General features: G+C 35.5%; 1 protein-coding gene across 1 annotated transcript in view; it reads left to right on the top strand.

Annotated features, from left to right (window-relative positions):
* Positions 1-1,483: 1,483 nt before the first annotated feature.
* SAMTOR (S-adenosylmethionine sensor upstream of mTORC1) overlaps positions 1,484-17,560 on the top strand; it is an 87,945-nt gene continuing 71,868 nt past the window's right edge. Inside the window, exon 1 of the mRNA XM_079152059.1 lies at positions 1,484-1,695. Within this exon, the coding sequence (XP_079008185.1) occupies positions 1,536-1,695 (160 nt within the window). The 5' untranslated portion in view covers positions 1,484-1,535. The remainder of the gene's footprint in view (positions 1,696-17,560) is intronic.

Here is a 17,560-nt window from a genome sequence, read left to right on the forward strand (position 1 = left end):
TTCTTTCCAAATGAAATTCCTGCAAGTAAGACCACCACAATCTCAATTTATTACGCACTTCCTTGTGATTTCCTCTCAAAATTATAATTAGTTCTTTAGAAGGTTTTATCTCCCGGTCTCTGTTTCATGTGTCTACTCAGTGTGCTGGTAAAGACACTCTTCCTTTCACTTCTCCTGTGATCTGGAAAACAAGGATACTGCTTTGCTCTTTCAGGGTCTTCGTTATCCAGAAGGTAGCATAAGAAACAATGACATAATGCGAGCTTTATTCAGATTTCTAAAATCGTTGATCAAAAAGTTTTCATTGTAACAATTTCCATACAATGTCATACAACCAACAACTGTAAGGCGCACATAGTCCACAATCTAACACAATTCATTCATGGTTCTCTGCTAGTCGAATCTGAAACTTCAGCGGTCTATTGCAGTGTCTTTCTGGAGAGCAGTGCTCCGTCTTTCTGGAGGAGAAATCTGCAGTCATATTCTGCAAGAGCTTCCCAGGAGAAGAAAAAAAGAAGTGAAGGGTGAACAGACTGCTGAACCCACGTAGGCACCCTTCGCATAGACTAACCTTCCATATTAGAGATCAGGAGGTCACCTGAGTGAACTTGAAAAGCGCTCATAGTTGAGGCGAATCACACCAGGTCAGCCTTCCTGTAACATTTTGGTCACTACAAATGTTCATAAGGACATCTGTTGTAGGCTTTCTGTCTTTCCAACTTCGTCCTCCCACATTTCCTATTGCTCTTCTTGGCCTCTCCTTTCCCCATTTTCTGGGTCCTTTAACCATCAAGAATAATATTATGCGCATTAATCACTTTCGGTCGGTGAGTTAAACCACCGACTGAGGCAGCTTTTGGTAGCCTGGCCTCTCCCTGTGCCAAAGAAAGCATGTAAGCCTCTGTCACCTAAAGTGTAAAATTCCTGTGATGTCAAGTCATTGTAAAGGGTATCTATCAAGCTAAAGGAAATCTGCATAAGTGTGACAAGGTGCAGAAGGGCTCAGGGAGAGGACCCTGACCGCATGACACTAAATTATAAAACACAGCGGGTGGAAAAGCTACAAGACGTGCGAAACCTGGATGGTAGAATGAAGCCCAAACTAAGCAAACTCGGATGCGCAAGCGCGTTGCTCATTGCGCGAATCCCCAGGCCGCAACACTGCGCCTGCGCACAGAATCCGGGGAGGGGCGGGGTGGAGAGGCGCCCTCGGCCCAGCTCTCCCACCGCCTCTGCTCCCTCCGCCTGCGAGCCCCGCCTCCTCCAGCTGCTGGCCTTTCCAAACAACCGGGTGCGTCGCCGCCGCCGCCACTCTCTGTCCATTGGTTCCAGGACTATTCCGTTTCCGCCCAGCCCTCCACAGTCCACCAATCGGTTTGGGCGTTTGGGTAAGGGGCCACCTCTGAAGCTGTCGCTCCGGCTCCTCTGCCTCCTCCGGCTGCTGCCTCCGCTGCTGCCTCCTCCTTCCCTACCTCCTCCGTCAGGGGAGCGTCTGCGGGGGCCTGAGGGGCGGCGGCGGCGGCGGCGGCTGCGATATGGAGCCGGGAGCCGACGGCCGACGCTCTGCTCGCGGGCAGGGGGCCGGGCCCCCGAGCACTCCGCAGCCCCGGGAGCAGGAGCGGAAGCTGGAGCAGGAGAAGCTCTCCGGGGTAGTGAAGAGCGTCCACCGTCGGCTCCGCAAGAAGTACCGAGAAGGTAAACAGCCAGCCGAGGAGAGGGGGGAGGGGAGGCCTCATCACCCCCAGCCCCTTGTCACCTCTCCCCTCCCCCCGAAAGGCCACCATTGAAACCTAAAGGAGCTGCACGTCAGCCCCTGCTAGTGCTGCTCTCCCAGGCCGGGTTTGAGTCCTTGGTCGGCGTCAAGCGCGCTCCTCCCGCCCCCTTTTCTTCGAGGGCGGTTCAGGGGAGTTCCGGGCCTGTGGAGGAACTGCGTCCCCACCCCCCTCCAAGCCCCTGTCCCCAGGCCGGGTGCTGAGATTGTTGTCATCACACACACACTCTCCGGGAGGTAGGGGTCGCTGGTTAAGAGAGAGGAGAAGGTGAAACACGAAGACAGGTAAGTCCGTTTGTGAAAGACAGATGGAGAGAAGCTGAATTGCTGCTCACTCCCTTGCGCTTGACCAGCCTGTTGTTCTTTCGCTCTCGGTCCGACCCGCTTGCTGGTACCTCTTTCCTATTGCCATGCCCAAGCTTCCTCTCCTCGGCTTCCAGGGCTGCGAAGTCAGCAGGCCTTTTTAGCTGACTGCACTTCACCTTGTTGAAAGGGGAGCAGGCCATAGCCATGCCCCCACCCCATTTTTCAAATACTTGATCTTAGTGTTTATGTCGTTAGGTGAGGAAGAGATCTGGGTCAGGTCCTCAAAATACTGTTTAGTTTTGAGTAATCTCAAAACTAGCAAGCCACCTAAAAACAGATGTCCATGAAGCCTGCCATGACTGGGACCCCCCCACCACCACCACCTCAATGGAAGAACATAAGCAAGAGGAGAAGACTTAGTGGTTTTTCCTTATTCCTGAGGAGTACATGTAGTTGGAATCCTCAGTTATCCTTAGTTTTTTTTAAATATAGGCTTTTGTACATAACTCTTTGTAAGATTTTGAATGTGAAAATTATCAGTATTTTCACATGCTCAGGAGAAATTTCTCTCTGTCAAAATGGCATAACTTTGAACTAGCTCTTACTTTAATTGGAAACTGAAAAGTCAGCAGCCTTCTAGTCTTATACTTAGTTAATAATTTAGGTTAGAAGCAAAATTATGACAGTGAAGAAACAAAGACATGTGAGATCATGTTACTTTTCAATAATACATTTCAATTACTCTAGAAAGTTAAAACTAAGTGTCTTTGTTTCTTTGAATGTACTTGAGTGTTTCATTTAAAAAACTATTGAAAGTTTTCTTTCCTTGGCAACTCAAGCCTGGCTTTTAATAGAGGCTACTTAATTAGTCATCCCCAAAGATGGCTTATAGTATTGTTTAATAGGTACCAAAAGAAAGAGATTTATCAAGCATAGTTAATATACTGAAATTTGTTTTTTAAAATAATGCTTTAAACCCCATCCACAATTTATTCAATAAAATGAGTAGTCACCATAGCAACAATTGCATCATTCTTGATATTCAAAGAATTCACTTACATAATAGCATTCACTGTAGATTTTTATGTTGAAGAACAGAGGAAAATAAATGGACACACTTTCTTGCAATTTATAGTGCTATTTTGTACAAATTTAATTAAGTGCATCTTTTTAAAGAGAAAAATGACTTAAATATAATCCAGGTACCATTTTTACCTTTTTATAATAATTTCATTGTTATTCATTATTCATTTACTCATAAACGAATAGGTTCCACTTAACACAGTGCCAATGTGTCATCATCTCTTTAAGTACTGTTTATACTTGCTTGGCCCCCACTTGTTGAAACATGTCTTTAATCCAGAATATTAACCACAGGAACACTTGTTTATAGTGAGAATTAGTAGTTGAAAGTTACCAGAGCTAGAATAGATACGCATAGTTCAAAAGTGAATGATCTAGTGTGCTTCTGAACAGGTAAAATCCCAGCAATTTAAAAATTTGAATGAGACTGTTCTTCAGGCATTTTAATGGCCTGAATTCTTTCAATGATCTAGACTTCTCTAGGCTTTGCTCCAGTGATACACAAAGCCCTACCAGTGAACTAGCAAAACAAATGATCCTAATGAGCATGCCCTTTCTACCTTTATTTTTAACATGGGCCAAATCTTAGTTGTAAAAAAAATCCTGTGAAAAAGTCTGATTAGGCACATAATTCTAAAGAAAAAAATTTTAGTGTTTTACTTCAGGAACTTAGTATTGTAATATTGATGGTCCCCAGTTGGTAAACATATTTTACAAGTTGCAAGTCAGCTGTTATCATAAGAAAATATAAATGGAGCTTTAAGTGGTAAGTCAACCTACAAAAGCATATTTAATCAAATTATACTCCTTTTTTGACAACTTTTATGAAAAAATGTGAAAATTGCAGCATAGAATCTTGGAATGTAGGACTAGAAGGATCTTTAGCATTTATTAATGATTCCTATATATGTCTAATCAGAAGACTCATCTGGGTGCCTTTATGAAAATTCCTCCATTCTACCCGAGATCTATAGTTTTGGAATCCTTATAGCAGGGCCTAGGAATTCGTTAGCTACCTTTTGGAGTGCTGATCTAAACTAACTTCTTCATTTTACAAATGAACGTAATCAAGTCCCCAAATGGTTAAAATAACTTGCTTGAAATTTGGATAGCTCATCATTAATACTATTCAGATTTTATGGGAATAATAGGGTTTTCCTCCCATTTCCAAACCTAATATTGTTGACTATAAATGGAAAGCAGAAAGTAGCACTCAGGTTAAGGAAAAGAGCATAAATTGATGGGAATGGGTGATCCATTGGATAGGTATGATTAACTGAGTTGTGGCTATGTAAACCACGGATGGGTTTTTTGAGGAGGTATGGTAGGAGAAGAAAGAATTTGGGGTGGAATGGAAAAGGAAGCAAAGCAGTCTTTGAATAGTAAGAATATCAATGAAGGCTGGATAATGAGTGTGGGGTTGGAGAAAAAAGAATTTTCTCTTTCTTTGTTTCTGGAAGTGGAAATGAAAATGAAGCAGAAAGAAGGATGAAAGTGAGATTTTTCTACTGTGATAGGAAAATATTTCTCTCTTTTACCCCAATCTGCCCTAATGATCCATGTTGATAGTGGTGTATAGGCTTTGGGTAGGGATCAGTGATTAGTCTTATGAAGAATAATGAAAGGAAGTTTAATGCACTCTTTCACCACTTTTTCTCTCTTTACTCCATTTTACTGCCTGTCCTTTGTTACCACTTAGAGATTCTGGGCCAATTTGTATAAGAGTAAAGTAGAAATTGGAGTTAAAGGTAGGTCAGTGTTTGAGATAGTACTGTGTTTTGAAGTGGTTACTAAAAGAAAATGTTAGGGAAATGCCTAGCAGTGGTGATGAGAAGGGATGCTTCTGGTGTCAGCCATTGGTAGATAAGACATTAGTTAAGATTGAGTTTATATAAATGGAAATATTTTTCACATGTAGGTGTTTTATGTCTTAACTTTTTTTTTAAACTTAGAAACATTGTCTTTATTATTTTTCATATTTCGTTTGGTGCATTATAATTATACATAATAGTGGGATTCATTGTTACACATTTGTACATGCATGTGATTTAACAATATAGTTTGATTAATATCATTCCCTAGTATTTTTCTTTGCCTCCATGCTGTGCAGAATTTTAAAATTTGACCTCCACACAAGCCACAAAAATGTTAAATATATCATAAGAACCATATAGCTTGTTAGTAGGAAACACCTAGTTTTACTTTCCAAACAAGGACATCATTGTTAATCAAATGTGCCTGATGAATATATCTCAAATTGAGAACTGAACTAGAAACGTGTATTTTCAGTTGTCTTTATGTGAATCCCCCCCATAATCCTATTCATATGAATCCATTCCTGCAATGATTGTTATGCCTAGCATTTTTTTCCCCCAAACTTAAAAAAAGTCTTCTTGTAAAAATCCCAAGAAAATGAAGAAAATGTAAAAGGCTGAAGCTTTCAGAAATGAAAGTACCATTTCCATCCCATTTAAATTTTTAAAGCTATCTTGTGTCTCTCTTTAGGAAATTTTTTTCAATTTATTCAGTCTCTGAATTATTCTACGTATCTAAAATGATTAAAACAGTTTATCACATGAACCCATGCAGTTTACAAATAAGTCAAAGAAAAAATATACACTAAAATATTTTGTGTGTGTGTGTGTGTGTGTATTTGTGCATGTGTGTTATATATCTGTTAACAGTATTTTAAAAGTCATGGAGTAATGCATAATCTTAATTGTACCTTTCTACATTAAAAAAATCAATGTTATTAGACACAGTGATGATACTATAATTAAACAGGTTACTGATACAGAAGCAGGAAAAGAGAACACAGGATAGATTGGTTCTGTGGACTAAGTCCAGAAAAAAAAATAATGTTACAAAGGTTAACAGTTGTGACCAGAATCTTGGTGTCAAGGATTAAATAACCTTATTTAGATTATTAATACTTATTATTTAAATTCTTCATAGTTTGAAACAAAAGGTGAGCTAGATCAGCAACTTAAGCTGAAAAATACATTTGTGATTGCTTATTCGCTAGCAAACATGTAAAACAAGGGAGAGGGGAAACCTTTGAATTAGAAATAATTTTGAACAAAAACCAAAAGGTCTAAAAATGATAGAGTGAATGTAAGGTTGGTGTTCTTGCTGAAAAAGAGTTTTGAAATTGTTTTAAAAATTAGGATTATAGACTGGTTTTGACTTTTTTTTTCCCCCTTCAGTGGCCCTTCAACATAACTGCTTGATATATTGACAACTCTGTGGCTCAGAGAAGCTTTTACTACATTCTCTTTCATTTTACTGTTTTTTCAAGTGAGATTTTGATGTTTCTATTTTATGCTTTTCCTATAACATAAAACACCTCAGATTATAGAATCAAAGTTTTTTTTGTGTGTGATAAAATCTTTGCTTGATAAGCAAATAAGTAAGGTAAAAACTCTACAGAAAGTCTAGTTAACTTCGCCGTAGGAAATTTGAACTGCCATTCTAGCAGTGTGGAGAGGCGGGGAAAAGAACTTCAATAATCAGTAACACTAAAAGATAAAGAACAGTGATGCAGTCATTTCAGTGAAAGGCATTTTTCAGTGGGCACTGTATGTTAGCTGTTTGACTTTGTTATCAGTAGGCATCTCTGTGGTATCTTTTTAGGGACTTTTATATTTAGAAAGATACATAGAATTATTATTGCTTTATGGAAAAAATAAAATAATAAATGTAGTGCTTCTTAGCCTTTGTTCCATATAAATATCATTTTTGGAACTTTGTAGAACACAGGCATCTGTATTCTTTAAAAGCTCTTTAGAGTATACAGTGGACAAAGAGGTTGTGAACATGAATTAAAGTACTGTAGATTGCAGTAGGAAGGACTCTAGAAGAAAGAAGACTGATTAAGAGGCTTTTATACTTACCTGATTTAGAACTGATAACAACCTGAATAGTAATAGTGATTGTGAAAATACACAAATATTTTGAAGGTCAGCAAGGAGTTTTAGTGAGAGCAAAGGGAAAGAGACAAAGATGCCAAGATTTTTTGACTGGGAAAATGTAAATAGTAACCATTAACATCCAGGTTGGAAATATATATGTTTGAATAGGGGTGGGGATAAAGAGAAAAGGGTGGACAGACAGTTTGGCTTACTATAGGAAAGAGACAATGATTTAGTTTGGAATAGATCCTTTGGAAATTTAGGTTTGGAAGCCCTCAATTTAGGGGTTAAGCTTTGAGGGCAGATGAACTGCCCAGTACCATGATGATAATATGTAACTGAGGACAGATCCTTGGAAGATACCAGTAGTTAAGATTTGAAAGAAAAAAGCAGAAACTTTGCAAACAAGAAGATTACTCCCAAAGATTTAGTTTCTATGATGCTGAGTGCTAATATAGTAATAGAACTATATACCCTTTCCTATTTATTCATTCTTTATGGCAAAGGTGTTATAAGTGACAACAAGTAGTTCTCAAAAATCAGTGAAATACAACATTGTTTAAGAAAATAAAGATTTGCTTTGATTTTGAAAGAGTCTGTCATTGTTGACTTAAGGGCAGTTATTTTTCATATGCTATGTTTGTATCATGTTTGCAGCTTTAAGTATCTAAGATAGTGGTTCTTTGGCTTTCGTGAGCTCCAGAATCCTCTGGTGAAAATTTAAATGCTTATTTCCAGGTCCTCAGAAAGCTATTTTGTGGATTTGAGCTTGGTGCCTGGGAATTGTGTATTTAATCATCTCTTGTATGATTCTAATGAAGGTAACGTAATGATTAAACCACTTTTTGAAAAAACGTTGAACCCAATATTTTTCTTAGAAAAACACAAGGCACTTTGATGCAAGAAAATATGCTTATTCTGGAAGCTTATTCTGGAAGCTCTAATTGAATTTTATATTCAGTCCTTCTCATGTATCTAGATCCTAGTAGTACTTTACCACTGAGTTACTTCCCCAACTCTCTTTATTTTTTATCTTGAAATAAGATTTCACTAAATTGACCAAGATGGCCTTGAACTTGAGATTCTCTTGCATCATCAGACTCAAAATAGCTGGGATTACAGGCATGCATCACCGTACTGGGCTTACTTATTTTTAAGGCACAATATCCATATAAGTAGTTTTCTTTAAACTTCTCTATTGACACTTTTTACAAATTTATTAATTTCTTATATTTTCTATTTTGTTATTTCAATAGTGGAAATAGTACACCTACATTGTTATTTAAATAATTCAGGCAAATTTATCACATAGTCCCTGTTAAAACCACCTGTCTTTGCAATATTTTGCTAACTCAGAAAAATTTGGCTGGGAGTAGTGATACATGCCTGTAATTCCAGCTACTTGGGAAGATTGAGACAGGAGGATCACAAGTTAGAACCCACCCTGGGCACCTTCCCCAAGACCCTTTCTCAAAATTAAAAAAAAAAAAAATCAAAAGGACTGGGGTTGTAACTCATACTTACCTAGCATGCATGAGACCCTGGGTTCAGACCTCAAGACAAAGAAGGAAGGATGGAATCCAGTCACCTTTTCTCTCTTAAATCTAAAGATTGTTTATCATATATAACCAAAATTTAAAAAAATTAACCCAGGGTTATAAATCTCTATGTACATAGCATTCGTGAGTGCAATCTCATACATTGTTCCAATTTTAGTAATTGACGCTTGGGTTGACTTTCCTGTTTTATTATTGAATAATTCTTTTGAAATTAACCAAAAGCAGCAGAATCTGAACCTTCTTCAAGTAACGTAACAATAGTGGTGTTACTTGTAGTATCCTGTCTTGGTGTCTTAAAGGTAGCATTAAGGAGTGGATGGCTCTTGCATACCATCCCCTTACCCACCTTACAAGTCTTTGGACTTCTTATAAAATAATCTCATGGATGGCCATTTGAGCCATTTTCTTAAAGTGTAATCCCCTGGTGGGGGTGGGAATCTGAGTTTTATTAATCTTTACAACTCCTTCCCCACAGATACACTTATATAGAATACTAGCACAGAATGCCACATAAATGCCCTTCTATAAGTAAGTGCTCCTCTTTTCCTTATGCTTCCTTAGCACAGTTGTGCATATATCTTTATAGTGTTTATCACTGACTAATTTGCTTGTCTGTCTTTCCGACTGCACTTAATTCCTTGACTAAAGCTCTGCCTTTACTTTTATATCCCTAATACCTACTGTTATTCCTCACATAAGATACCCATACTGAAGAAACTAATATATTTCCAGATAGTTGAGTTTTATCTAAGTATTATTAATAACGAGACTATACATTAGATTTGTAGAGCTTAAATAACTTGTCTTATTTACTATATGCAGTGAGTTCTGTTTCACTTATCTACTTTCTTTGCCTTATTCCTGGTTCCTGTATACTAGTATCAGCCCAAAGATTAAAAAAAAAAAAAGAAAGGTTTTGTAAGTCCATAGAAAAATGAAAACTGATAAGGACATTGTGGTGGATTTAATGTATGTCTCTGTGTGTGTTGATGGTAAATTGTAATAATTTGTGTATTTGCATATATTTATTTATATTTATATTTTTACAACTCTAGTATTAGTCTTCTAAGTTTTTAAGGTTAATTTATGCTACTTGCAAAATTTAACAGTTGAAAACCACTGATCTAGCTGGGTGCAGTGGTACATGCCTGTGTAATCCCAGTTGCTCGAGAGGCTGAGGCAGGAGAATCTTGAGTTCAAACCCAGCTTCAGCAAAAGCAAGGTGCTAAGCAATTCAGTGAGACCCTGTCTCTAAATAAAATACAAAATAGGGCTGAGGATGTGACTCAGTGGTCAAGTGCCCCTGAGTTCAATCCCCAATACCGAAAAAAGAAATCCACTGATCTACAGTGTACTGGTGTAAGGTCCTTTAAGTGTAGCTACACTGATGCCCATTGTAGGCATTGTTTAGAATAATTTGCTGATCTCCATGCCTTTAAAGGGGCATCTGATTATCCCTAGTTTCCCTTTAAATAGATATTTTGCTCATAAAAGTTAAGTATCAGAGGGCTGTCCACATGTCCTTTTGCTTGAAACTTCAGTGTTACACTACTAACTGATCTGTTTAGTCATACAACATCTATATAGTTAATCTTCACAAGGGAATAACAAATGTTGATGATATTGGTCCTGATATTTCTTGATTGTCTCCATTTTTCTTACAGAATGTCTTCAAAGACTTTTGCATTTTGAATTAGGTATTTTATCATAAATATGTTTATAATAAAAGGCTAATCCAAACACAAAAGATATACTGTGAGCTAAATTCTTTTCTATAAAGTTTAATCCCTGAATTATTTTGTTTTTTAATTAAAGTTGACTCTAGTTTGCTCCAATCCTCATGGCTCTTTGTATTATTTCACCAGGCATTTGAATTTACAACCTTGCCATAGACAGTTTGTTTTGAGCCATAATATACAGTGGGTTCATCTGTGGAACACTAGAATAAATAACCAGTTCCCACTCCAGATCCCTCCATGAAATTTCTGGGTGATTCCAGTGTTCATCCAGAGTTGGCAGCCAGGCTTGAGAACCACTGCCAGAAATCTAACAAATAATGCAGTTACAGAGGTTAAATAACTGAATTTGACTGACAAATGTCCATTTGTTTGTGGTTAGTAGAATCATTGTACTTTGCTCTAATGCAGGCCTTTATTCATAGCTGTGAAAGTTCATAAATTCAAAACTCAGGAAGAAAGGCAAGGTGCTCTAGTGTTCAGGAGCATAACTTTGAAAACCATGTTTTAATGTCTTGAAATGGTAGCTGAACTTGTTCCCACTCAGTCATGAGTTTCTCTGCTTACGTCATATTAGAGAAAATGACCATTAAAGGTCCTTTAAGCTTGACTTTGGTAATCTGATTGTCTACAGATACAGCATCTCAAGGCCTATATTTGGTGATATGCTTAAGTCAAAATTAAATAAATTGTTTTGAATTTCCAAAAGTTCAAGACTTGTTTGTGATACTCATCTTTGGGGGTTTTGTTGTTTTTGATGGTTGCTTTGTTTAGAGAACTTGATGAATCTCAGAGTTAATGTGCTCATTGAACATCATTTTTAAAACCTAAATTTACCATTATATTTCATATACTTAAGATCGCATCCATTTAAAGTAAATAATTCCATGCGTTTTATGATACCTCTATGAAATCATTGTCACCATCAAAGACACAGAACAGTTCTATCACCCCCGATATCCCCTCATGTTCCTTTGCAGTCTGTTTCTCTGTATTCCCTGTCCTACCTGGCTCTTGTTACTATAGATTCATCTCCACCTTTAAGAGTTTTATATACATAAAGTTGTAGAACATTTTCTTTTGCATTGCACCATTTAAAAACCCAATAGTGCATTGGTAATCTTTGTGGTTGATGCTAAACTGTGAAGAATTATTACCTGCTTTTTTTTTTTTTTTTTTTTTGAGGCATGGTTTGCAAATAAAAAATTGTATATATTTAAGTTATATAGCCTGGTATTTTGACAGGAGTATACCTATTGAAGTACACCTTGTGTAATGATTCCCACTGTCCAGCTGATTAATATCCATCACCTGACAAAGTTACCCTTTTTTATGTATGTGTGAAAACACTTAAGATCTGCTCCCTTAGCACATTTCAAGCATATATGTTATAACAATAGTTACCATGCTGTAATTAGATCTCTAGAGCTTATTCATTTTGTAAATTAAAGTTTGTGCCCTTTGATAAACGTCTGTCCCCTCATTTCTTTTTTTTTATTTTATTTATTTTTTTAATCTTTTTAAAATTTATTTTTATTGTAAACAAATGGGATACATGTTGTTTCTCTGTACATGGAGTAAAGGCATACCATTTGTGTAATCATACATTTACATAGGGTAATGTTGTTTGATTCATTCTGTTATTTTTTCCCTTCCCCCCATCCCTCCCACCCCTCCCACCCCTCCCACCCCTCTTTTCCCTCTATAGAGTCCCTCCTTCCTCCATTCTTGCCCTCTCCCCCCCATTATGTGTCATCATCCGCTTATCAGTGAGATCATTCTTCCTTTGGTTTTTTGAGATTGGCTTATTTCATTTAGCATGATATTCTCCAATTTCATCCATTTGCCTGCAAATGCCATAATTTTCTTATTCTTTATGGCTAATATTCCATTGTATAAATATACCACAGTTTCTTTATCCATTCATCAATTGAAAGGCATCTAGGTTGGTTCCATAGTCTGGATATTGTGAATTGAACAGCTATGAACATTGATGTGACTGCATCTCTGTAGAATGCTGATTTTAAGTCCTTTGGATATAGGCCAAGGAGTAGGATAGCTGGGTCAAATGGTGGTTCCATTCCAAGTTTTCTAAGGAATCTCTGCACTGCTTTCCAGAGTGCTGCACTAATTTGCAGCCCCACCAGCAATGTATGAGTGTACCTTTTTCCCCACATCCTCTCCAACACCTATTGTTGCTTGTATTCTTGATAATCACCATCCCTGACATTTACCACCCTACTCTCTATTTCTCCAAGTTCTACTGTTTTATAAGTGATATGTAACATTTTTCTTTCTGTGTGGTATATTTCATTTAGCATAATGACCTCCAAGTTCACCTACATTGTTAGAGTGGCAGGATTTTGCTGTTTTTAAGACTAGTGGTCATTGTTGATTTATGCTTCAGTATTTGTTACAGTATATCATCTAAGAATGAGAATTAAGATAGAGATATTGAGAAAAATCATATTTCTAAATGCCAGATGATCCTGATGTGTAAAAATGCATGAACCTTTGTACAACCTATTCCTTTTTTTTTTTTTTTTTTTCTCCACTTACAGGTAACTTCTTATCTGTTGTGGGTGATTATTAATCATTTTTCCTTAGGGTTATAGGTTTTACAAAAAGATCTATGCACTATTATCAAAAAACTTAATAGATATGACTACACTACTGGCTCCAAGTTTTTGTTGACAGTGAGGCGAGGTGAAATAAAAAGTTTTGATTAGCTTTAAACAGTGGAATTTACAGAAAAATTACCTCTAGCTTGTTGTTTTTGTTTTTGTTTTCTAAACCTTTCTAGACTTACTTTAAGAATAGTATTTTGAAATATTCAAATATTACTACTTTGGAGTTACTACTGTTTTTTGACAGCTATGTACTGACTTTTAAATTAGCAACTAAATGTGACTTGTCTATAACTTTGGTGTTTAGTATATATTTTTAATTTAGTAAAAATTTAAAGATTGTCTCCTCCATCAACTCGGTACTATGATTAACCTCTGTAATTTATAAAAGATATAAATCAAAAGTAGTCTTTGCTTTTTAATTTATATATTCTAATGGGAAAAACCACACCTGATTTTAATAGACAATATATATAATGAGTAAGAAAGTATTATAAGGATGATAGATGCATATATGGGGGAGTTATAAGATGATCAAGTGGCAGATAATTCCTCTCAACAAAAAAGTAAATGAATTCAATTATGTTTCAAAGGAAAAAAAGAATTTGCTATACCAGATGGCAGGAGAGGGATTAATTCATAATGGGTAGATAGTATCAACTCTAAAGAGATAGTCTACGAGTTCTTATGGATAATGTGATTTTAGAACTGGGCAAAAATTGCTTCTTGTTTCTTTATACTTGAATTTTACAAAGACAGTTACAAAGTCATAGCAATCACAAAATTATTAAAATTTAACTTTTAACTTTTCAATTTAATGAATATACTATTTCTTCTTTCCTAGTTGTCACTATCTTTTGATAGGCAGAAGCTCTTTATTCTTCAGTTGTGGCATATAATGTGGTGAAAGTGAGTTTAGTCAGTAATTACAGTATTATCTTGATATAAGACCAGGATTCAGAATAATTTTTTCATCAACTTCCAGATTAAACTTAAGTTAGCAAATTGGGGTCACTCCTTTTTAAAAGTATGAATTTAAATGAGTGTTTCACAATGTAAATATAGAAAAATACAATAAATAGAAGTCATGTTAATGTGGCCTTTGTTCAAGAATTTGAACAAATGATTGCTGATTCCTTCTTTAAATTTATTTCATGTTTTAGTTCTAGAGTGTTTATTAACTTTTCATTTTAAGTTAGGCTGCAGAATATATTTTCTAAATTGTGCTTTCTAAAAGTAATTTTTGAATTCTCTAATTGGGCAAAGTAAAATGCATATACTTGTTGAAAATAATTCTTATTCTCTTGCAAAATTGGATTTATTAAAATTAAGTACTCTGTTAATTAAAACCTGATATTAAACATATTGAAGCCATGTATTGAGAGAATACATGTCTTTATATGTGCAAAATATAGAAATATGTAGTATGAATATATAAATACTTTTCTATGAATCATTTCATTTCAAAAATAAGAAATAATAGCAACCTGAAGGTGCCTGATCTCAGCTGTTTTCTCTTTGAAATTCATTTTTTTCTATGATGCCTGTAAAAAAATAGTTAAAAAAATGGGTCATTAATCACAGTGATTTTGAGTTATTCACAAATGTCATTATGTTAAAATAAAGCATGACTAATTACTAATTTATTGAGAATGTGGGTTATTGAACTTGAATACTTAAAACATTACTTGTACTGTATTCACTGGACCTTTGAGCAGACCTCAGGAAATTCTAGTTCCTCATTTTTCTTGTAATGAAAAGTATTTTTCTAAGTGAAACAATCTTTTACACACACACACACACACACACACATATTTGGCCAAGTCAGCAGAGGAAATTTGCTATATATATATATATATATTGGACTCTGTTTAACCATTAACTTTTTTTGGTGTTTAGAACCCAAATCGTAGAATATTTTGAAATTACTATGGTTAAAAGTTGGATATATTATTTTAAATATTGTAAAAAATTACAAGCCTTTATGAAAAACTTAATCTTTCCCATTTTGTTTTGTTTAATAATTTTATTTATTCAAAATAATACCTCATTAAGCTTTCTAGGTATTCCAGAAGTAGAATTTTCTTATAACTAAGGGGCATAACTTACAAATGTTTTTGTTCAACTCTGTAACTGCCAGACATGTAGCATAATGCATACCTAGTAGCTGGGATTTGATACATTTTTGTTGAACAAATACTTGAATTAAAATTCTGGGTCCTGGATATCATATGGAACATAGGGAATGTTAGGTTCGTGTCTCTTTTATTGTATTATCTACTACATTTGATTTACATGTTGTTCTCCTTCCTTTTGATTGCTAGTGTGTGCTCATTAGCTTTATTATTCTCTATAGTGCTTAACAATATATTTTTTTAGCAAGTGTCTGTTGAAAAGAATAAAAATGTATTAAATTGTTTTATTCTCAATTATATATTTAAGTGTACATTAACCAATCACAACAATTACCAGGGTCAGGACACCATTGTGTAGACTCTACTGTTAATGAAAACATTAAAAATTGAAGTTGTATATAATTAGTTTCAATTGAATAAGTCTACAAATTTTGAACTCTCCCTAAAACATCAGTGGAGCTCACAGTAGGTCTTAAAACTCCATATAGAAGTATTTCATGTAAATTTTATTGAATGTAAAAACCCATAGGTTGTCTAAAAGGTTGTAGAGTAGTAGTTCCTGTATATTTAGGGTTGTCTTTGTATCTTTTCTTTTTTTTCTTTGCGGTGCTGGGCATCGAACCCAGGGCCTTGTGCTTGCGAGGCAAGCACTCTACCAACTGAGCTATCTCCCCAGCCTTGTCTTCGTATCTTTTAGCCAGTTGGTAATTATAGAATAAATTGAGTTTCAACATAACATACACAATAAAATATATGCTACTTTTCTGTTCTTCCTTTCTGTAACACTGCTAAAGTCCAATGAGAATGTCCCCTTATTCAATACCTACGTGCAGACTAACTGGTTGTTAACAATTGTTGGTTCATGTATGATAGGAACTAATAAAATACTCCAGCTTCCCATCTTTTAGGTGTACAATCCCAGAAGCTTTATGTGTTCTTCTCAGTCACCCACAGCATCAATTTCAGTAGTGTACCCTTGTGCTATTTACTTTCTCTCTTTTCTGGTCTTTCTGTGTACTTTCTTGCTCCTGTCATTTGGATTTCTCTTCCAGATATAAGTACTTCTAATCCAGTCTTTGTCTTCAGTTGTATTTTCTATCAGAAAGTCTATCAAAAAGAAACTCAGTTTGTGTTAAACATAGCTTTTCTGAAATATATTTGATCATATAGTTTTTGTTTAACTTGAATAATATAATATGTACATTATATAGGGCTGTGGAAAAAGTTCAAATAAAGGGCCTTTTAGAGTTGATATTGATCTCAACAAAACATAAAGCACTTTCAAATTATCCTGTGCCTTACTGAACCATTTAGTATCAAATCTGATGGATAAAGTCAGGAATAGTGTTATGAATTGCAATAGGTTTATGAAAGAATTATTAATCAAACATTGTTTGAGGACATCCTGTACCTCTATTTAGAGATTTGATAGCTACATCTGAAAGATGTTCCTAAAATTGAGGGATTTTTGAGAATTTAGAAAAAAATTTTGTTTGAGAATTTAGAAAAAAATTAGTTGACAGATAATGCCAGTGCACTGTATAAAAATTGACAGTCCTATCACTACACAAATATTAATGATTAATGGAAATATTAGTATTTAAATGCACAACACACACATATTAAACCTTCTATTTGAGGTTTAAAGTTAGTATTCAGGTTGCAACTTCTACTGCAGTCATTTTAACTGAATAGTGTATGTACTTGGTCAAGCTAGAAAGCTAATAGTAGATTTTTCAACTCAGAACTTATTAGACTGTGAGCCTAAAATAGTCAGGTAATGGGATTCATTGGAAAATTTCCACATTAGTTTAGATGTATCAGTTATTACTGTAAAAAATCTCTTTAAGTTGAAATTCAATAATTTTGCTTGAAGAAAGATCTCTGACCTCTGGCATAATAACTATCTCCTCATTTGGCTGTTCTGTTCACCTTTTTTTTTGTTTTTTTTTTTGGTACTGGGGATTTAAACCTGAAGGCTCTTTATCACTGAACCACATCTCCAGCCCTTTTTATTTTGAGACAGGGTCTTACTAAGCTGCTTAGGCTCTCATTAATTTGCTGAGGCTGGTCTCAAACCTGCAATCCTCCTATATCAGCCTCCTGAGTCACTGGAATTACAGGTGTGCTCCACCTCTCGCCTGGCATCTCTTATATTTCTCAATTCATTCTGGCAAGACATGTCTCTGAGGGACATTGAGTGAAACTACCCTGATAAACTTTTGTTTATTTTTTACCTTTAAAGTTGTGTTAATGTTCTTTATTTGGACAAATCATTCCCCAGATGTTCTTTATCAGTCTTCGTTGTGATGTTTCAAATTTTATATTACATGTAATGACTGATTTAATTTTCTAAAACAGTGGTAGCTGGATAGGTAATGTAGTGAGCTTATAGTTTTTATTTAGAACACTTATAATAGCTAAACTCTTTG

The sequence above is a fragment of the Sciurus vulgaris genome, assembly GCF_902686455.1.
Source record: "Sciurus vulgaris genome assembly, chromosome: 8".
NCBI classification, from domain to species: Eukaryota; Metazoa; Chordata; class Mammalia; order Rodentia; family Sciuridae; genus Sciurus; species Sciurus vulgaris.